At 38.8% G+C, this 6827-nt stretch overlaps 2 protein-coding genes across 3 annotated transcripts in view; both read right to left on the bottom strand.

Moving 5' to 3' along the window:
- Positions 1-2976, bottom strand: part of LOC104724754 (DNA replication licensing factor MCM3-like) — a 9421-nt gene extending 6445 nt beyond the window's left edge. Inside the window, exons 1-11 of one of the 2 annotated variants that reach the window (XM_010443299.2) lie at positions 2817-2976; positions 2603-2716; positions 2391-2491; positions 1995-2203; positions 1763-1893; positions 1433-1671; positions 1114-1350; positions 849-1003; positions 525-733; positions 281-440; positions 84-195 (exon numbers count right to left, since the gene is read on the bottom strand). In XM_010443299.2, the coding sequence (XP_010441601.1) occupies positions 84-195; positions 281-440; positions 525-733; positions 849-1003; positions 1114-1350; positions 1433-1671; positions 1763-1893; positions 1995-2203; positions 2391-2491; positions 2603-2665 (1616 nt within the window). In that variant the 5' untranslated portion in view covers positions 2666-2716; positions 2817-2976. Of the gene's footprint in view, positions 1-83; positions 196-280; positions 441-524; positions 734-848; positions 1004-1113; positions 1351-1432; positions 1672-1762; positions 1894-1994; positions 2204-2390; positions 2492-2602; positions 2748-2816 lie in introns of those variants that run through there. The other variant, XM_010443298.2, reaches the window with a different exon arrangement.
- On the bottom strand, positions 3187-5970 carry LOC109124692 (3-oxoacyl-[acyl-carrier-protein] synthase I, chloroplastic). The gene is made up of 7 exons (XM_010443297.2): positions 5381-5970; positions 4798-5229; positions 4322-4495; positions 4097-4210; positions 3894-3995; positions 3661-3727; positions 3187-3576 (listed from the first exon to the last, which is right to left on the bottom strand). Exons 1-7 carry the CDS (start codon positions 5840-5842, stop codon positions 3509-3511), a joined length of 1419 nt encoding a protein of 472 aa, XP_010441599.1. The 5' UTR covers positions 5843-5970; the 3' UTR covers positions 3187-3508.

Raw genomic sequence — 6827 nt, 5'->3', positions numbered from 1 at the left:
CATCAGTGAGCTTTGGCGTAATACGGTGCTTGGCATAATGAATGTACTTCTTCAAGAACTTAATCGTAAGGGTTTTGTCATATGTTTGACCTCTTTTCCTCTTCCCATGTAGAGTTTGGTTATACTTAACAAATACTTCACTCTCACCATCGTCCTCTCTCGTATATGGTAAGCTCCCATCTGGCCCTGCCTCACCTATGATCACTCAAAAGACATATATGTTTCAAACCGTGGGTTGTGAAATGTTTGGTAAACCATAGAGGCATGATTTGTAGGCTACCTCTATCGTTTTTGTAACGATGCATGCGCAAGACATGTTCTGATATCAGGCGGTCGACACCAGCATCCATTTGGTCCAACACAATAAACAGTAGATCAAAACGAGAAAGCAGCGAGTCTGGAAGTCCGATGTTCTTTGTTGGAGTCAGTGATCTGTCATACTGCAGGAGTAAGAGTAGGATATTAGAGCAAGGGATTCTAGTCAGTAGAGTCAGCAGATTAGGACATGTTCTGTGCGGACTTACAGTTCCATATATGGGATTTGCAGCTGCAACCACACTGCATCTAGCGTTCAGCGATGCATGAATACCGGCTTTTGCAATGGTTACAGTCTGTTGCTCCATCACTTCGTGTATAGCAACTCGGTCCTGATCGTTCATCTTATCAAACTCGTCAATGCACACAATACCTTTATCAGCGAGGACCATTGCACCAGCTTCTAGTCTTCGCTCCCCTGATGAAAATGAGAAGTTGAATTTTATGAGAAATAGCACTATGACCTTTTCCAAATTTTAATTTTAGTTTATGAAACAAAAAAAAATGTCAAAACGCATCTGTGTGCTTTTTACCTGTTTCTTGGTCAGAAGTCACAGCAGCAGTTAACCCAACACCAGAAGAACCACGACCTGTGGTTGATATAGCCAATGGTGCAATATTCATTATCGCTCTCAGAAGTTGAGATTTAGCAACAGATGGATCACCAACCATCATCATGTTGATATCTCTGAAAGCACCAAAAAGAATTTTAAGTGAAGAAAGAAAAAAACTAGTTAGCAAAACAATTTTAAGTATCCAATGGACGGAAGCTGTAATCCGTTTTCAAGAAAGACTTACCCTCTCAAGTGGGTTCCATTCTTGAGGTTCTTTTCAACACCGCCAAGCATCAGCAAAACAACTGCTTTCTTTATCCAAGTGTGCCCGTAAATAGAAGGTGCTAAGGAACGAGCCAGGAGATCAAATGCATCATCTCTGCCTGCAATCTTTTTAATGTACTGTAGGTCTCGTGGTTGGTATATAGGTGCATTTGCTTCTTTGTTGAGCAGAGCGATATTATTGGCTATGAGGATAGTCCTACACAGAAGAAAGAGCTTGGTCAACGTTATCAAGGTGAAAATAACATTTTGAACTTCGGGATGTGTGAGAGAAAACGCACCTAAAGACTCCATTTACACTGCCCTTGCTTTTCCCAGGAAGAGCTTTGTAAATGCCGAAAATAGCCACTCGATCTCCTGGCTTGCATGAGTCAACAAGGTCATCCTCAGCTATGACATCCACGCTTCGTGGGAGCTGACCAGGAGCAGCATTTTCAGGAACTTCTTGAATTGACAAGGTCTGATGATCTTTGTATTTGCACAGCCCATACTCAGTCACCAATAAGTTTCCCTTATCATCCTAAAAACACAAACTCTGTATTCAGTAACAGGCAAAATCTTCCAGCAATAAAGATAGATTAACAACAACAAAAAAGGACACATGTAATTACCCTTGTGGGATAGACAGACCCAGTGGGTAAACCCGCATGAGATGTTATGTCTCGATATTCTCGATTAGTAAATTCACCGGTTGATGGACAAAAGTGTACGCTTTTAACAACCTTTGGCCTCACAAGAGAACCTGAAGAGAAGTAAAAAAAACATGTGTCAGAGATTTTTGAACTCGAAGATAAACAAGAAAACAGCATGAAGAAGGCAGAGGAAAAAAGTGAAAATGCGTACATTTGGTGACAATGCCCTCAACACAGACTAAAGATCCGATAAACTCAGAGAGAAGCTCTCTAGGAGTGACAACACGAGAGACGAAAACACCTTCAAATCCAACAAGGACTTGCTCTCCTTCCTTCAAGTATTTAGGGTCAATACCTCGTGTAGCTTCAGTAGCTGCCTCACAAAATGACTGCATGTACTCATTTGGATTCCTCAGTATCCTATCCCCACAAAACAAAAACTCCAATTCATAAGACTATATATCTAAAAAAGCACATACCTTTAAAATCCCCAAATTCACAAAACCCTAAAATCTCCAATAAATTGACAAACGTTATTGAAAATTCATAACATTTCTACAAAATAACCGATTAAAAAACTATCGCAAATTCAGGAAAGATGACGAACCAAGAGGAGGAATCGCGGAAGTAGTCATGAATGTGAGAGATATCGACAATGAGACGGTGACGCTTCTGCTGTACCAACGCCTTGATTTCTTCTATGTACATCTACACAATTCAATCAATTTTCCCAATTTACATCTAGACAAGAACAGAAGAAAGCTCGAGAAAATGTCTGGTTAAAGACAGGAGGAAGTGATAAGAGTGAAGTCGACTTACGCTATCGAGGAACTGGATAAAATCTCTCTTGTGGCGAAGCCTCGTCTCCTCTGGTACATCCATTTTCTTAACAAAATCTGGGTTCTTCGTTCAGCCCTTCTTCTTCGTCTTCTTCTATGAAAAAAAAAAAAAAAAAAAAAAACTGATTTAGTGAGTTTCGATTTCGAGAAGCATAAAGGGAGGGTCTTGCTATGGCGGGATATTGTGAGATGACCTGTTCCCTTTTTGGCGGGAAGAGTGTTATTTTGGGCCGATATTTATTGGGCTTTTGGTTGGGCCTTCCTCGAAGCGCTTAGAGATTTTTTGTCGGTGGCGCCAACGCGCTCCTCTTCCGCGTTACTCAAGGCGATAACACCAAACCGGTACGGTATATCTGGTTTACCCTGCACGTACCAAATCAATTCAACTAGATTCGGTTTACTTTTGCTACTGTGTTCCTTATTTTCAAACCAGTGAACCGGTATATATAAGAGAAATTGTATAAAAACCAAACTAAACCAGTGACATTTGTAAAATGTAACTCATTGTAAAATTCAAACTTTTTTCTAATAAATTTAATTTCTTTGGACATAAAAAACTCAGAGTAATAAGTATTGTTGAGAATCCCACTAATTGGATTATTCTGAAACTAACACCATTGCTACAAAAGATTCTCAGTTCTGTTTATAAATTACTCAAATATGGAACGAACTAAAGATACAAACATTCCGCGGGATAAGAGGGGGAACAAGCAAAATCTGAAATCTCAGCAACAATAAGAAAACATGGAATGAAAAATGAGATTCGGAAATGGCCAAGAGGAAGAGCTCAAACTTGTTAACCAAGAAGAGCTGCAAGTGGTGATGATGGATGATGATGGTGATGATGTAACAGATGGGGCAGAGAATTTTTAAAAGGTATGAAAAATCAGGGTTTGAAGGCAGAGAAGGCGACGACTGAGTTGTGTCCACCGAACCCGAAAGAGTTTGATATGGCTGCAGCAAAACAGAAGGACATTATTCATCAGAGAAACCGTTGTCAGTTTAATCCAATGAGAAGGTGGGCATATTGTCACTTACCAACATCAACCTCGTGCTGCTTCTTCTGGTTTGGGACCGTGTCAAAGTCCACAGCTTGTTCCGGGTTCTACATTGAGAAACAGAGCATAAGCGTCTAAAACAAAGCTCAAGTTCAAATCTTGCCAACAGTTAAAACTGAAAGCGGAATAATAGAAGCCTTTTCTTGACTTCTTGTTATACTGTGATGTTGAACTTGTTAATGATTTTATTTTAGAAAAGGAAATTATACGTACAAATTGGTTGATGGAAGGATGCAACCATCCAGTGTTAATAGCCTTCACGGTGGCAATGGCTTCTAGACCTCCAGCTGCACCGAGGCAGTGACCTATCATAGACTGTAACAAACACTGTCATTTTACAGGAAATGCAAAGCAAAAAAAATACACAAAATGGAGGAGAAGAAGAACATTCATTCGCAGTAGCCTCGGGGACGAACCTTGGTGGCGTTGATTTTGATCCCTGAAGTGCTCTTGAATACCTTTTTAATGGCATTAATCTCAGCAAGATCACCAGCAAGAGTGGAAGTTGCATGGGCATTGATGTAATTTACCTGAAAAACGAGGAATGAATCTAAGTAGGGAAGTAACAGGAATTTTCTGGAAACCTTTTGTTTCAGATAGCCATAAAACTTCGGAAGCATGAAAAGTTTCTGTTTTTTTACCTCCTCAGGTGATACACCAGCATCTTCAAGACATCTCTCAATACATGAAGAGACACCAAGCCCATCAGCTCTTGGATCAGTCATATGGTGAGCATCGCAATTAACAGCACCTCCAAGATACTCAGCTACAATAGGAGCACCACGTTTCATTGCATGTTCCAAGCTTTCCATCACCTAATAATAAAGCACACAGTAATATTACTATTGGGTCTTTCCAAAACAGTTTGTCACATGTAAGAGCCAATATCATGATGACACAAACCAACTTTGTAGAGTTGTAAAATTCAAGTTCAAATATACTTCCCCCGCTAATCATCAACTATGGGAAAGCAAGTATCATAATTTAGAGGTTGGAACCATTCAGCAAGATAACAGTGTACCAAATCCATTAGGCCAAAACAGGCTAATATATAGCCAGCCAACTATATGTAAATCCATAATTTCAATTGTAAAGAGTAAGAATTTCTGAAACATACCAGAACACCAGCTCCTTCACCCATAACAAAACCATCTCTTGCTTTATCCCATGGCCTTGAAGCAGTTTGAGGGTCATCATTTCTCTGTGACAATGCCCTACAAGCAACAAAACCTCCCAACCCAATAGGAATAATAGCAGCCTCGGTTCCACCAGCAATCATCATATCAGCTTCACCACGACGAATGTGGTTTGCAGCAGCGTAAAAGCAGTAGTTAGAAGTGGCACAAGCAGTTGAGATCGAGTAGTTTGGACCCATAAGACCAAGATCAATGGCCAACAAAGCAGAACCCATGTTTGTTATAGCATAAGGTATAAAAAATGGACTAATCCTCCTGTGACCCTTCTCAATCAGATTCTGAACACCTTCTGAAAACACAGTTAAACCCCCCATACCAGTCCCAACTAGTACTCCAGCTTTCCTCTTATCAATCTACAAAACACCCAAACCAGAGATGTAGAGCTAACTAATTCAAGAAAATGTTCAATCTATTCTGAAATCGAAACTCTTTATGTGTCTAATTCAAATCTAAGACAGAAAAATTGAAACTTTATGATCAATCTAAGATGAAGAAAGAGGTTACCGAGTTAAGCTTATCACCACCAAGATTAGCACTCTCAAGAGCTTTCTTGCCAGCAACAATGCAATACTTCAAACAATCATCAAGCCTACGCTCATTCTTGCCATCGATATAACCTTCAGAGCTAAACCCACGGATCTGACCACCGAATCGAGTCGGGAACTTGGACGCATCGAAACGGTCAATCAAACTGATCCCACTCTCACCAGAGAGCAGTTTCTCGTAGTAAGCATCAACGTCGTTTCCAAACACGGAGACGAGACCCATACCAGTAATCACGACTCGTTTCTTCGGATCTGTTTCGCGTTTGGGAGCGGAGACAGTGGCTGATGCTGATGCGGAGATGAACGAGCGTTGTCTTCTAACGGGTCTCGCATTTGTAATCTGATGTGATTGTCGATTCGAAGGTAAGCGAAGTGGGTTCGGCGGAGAAGCGCGGAGGGATGAAGATTGAAGAGCTTGCATGGTGGATCCAAAGAGGGGGAGGGAGAGAGAATGAGAGAGAAGGCGATAAGTACGATGTTGTGAGAATGGTGTGTGATGTGTGTTTTGCGAAAGCGCTTCAGCTCGTCAGATTTCGGGACGCACTTATAAAAACAAAACAAAACAAAACTCCGAAATACTTTAGAAGTAAAAATTTGAGACAATAAAAAAAAAACTTTTCTTTTGAAGTCCCTGAATGGTTACAGATGTTTTAGTTTTAGCCTTGTAATTTTATAATTCTACTATTTCATCCTCTAAATAATACTAGGGATTAGATAAATTATATACAAACTTTTTTGTTTTTTATCCAATTGTCGATCCAATGTAAAATATGATTTGGTTTTTGTTATATTCTCATAACACAAATAACCAAAACCCAAATCATATTTTATTTGGGACCCAATCGGGTTTTACTAAATAACAATTATTGTTCTAAGTAAAAAAAAAAAAATCGGTTTAAATCGGATTTTTTCGGATTCAGATTTCATTTTCAAACTAACTCATTTGTAGAAATATAGAAACGAACTCGCTTTAGAAGTAAAAATTTGAGACAAAAACAAACAAAAAAATTCTTTCGAAGTCCTTGAATGGTTACAGATGTTTTGGTTTTAGCCTTGTAGTTTTATTATTCTACATTTGATCTTCTAAATAATACTAGAGATTGGGTAAATGATATACCAATTTTTTTGTTTTTTTAAATCTAATTGTCTATCCCATAATATGATCCGGATTTTGGTTATATTCTAAAAACACACATAACTGAAACCTGAATCATATTTTACATGGGATCCAATCAGGTTTTACTGAATAACAAAAATTGTTCTAAATAAAAAAATAATAAGATTGGTTTAATTCATTTTTTTGGATTCAGATTTTATGTCCAGACTTTCTTATTTGTAGACATATATATAGAATCCAACTCGAGTATCATATATATTTTTTGGTATTCCGAATATCATATATATTA

The sequence above is a fragment of the Camelina sativa genome, chromosome 11, assembly GCF_000633955.1.
Source record: "Camelina sativa cultivar DH55 chromosome 11, Cs, whole genome shotgun sequence".
Lineage (NCBI taxonomy): Eukaryota > Viridiplantae > Streptophyta > Magnoliopsida > Brassicales > Brassicaceae > Camelina > Camelina sativa.
This window is presented reverse-complemented; position numbering and strand designations above follow the sequence as displayed.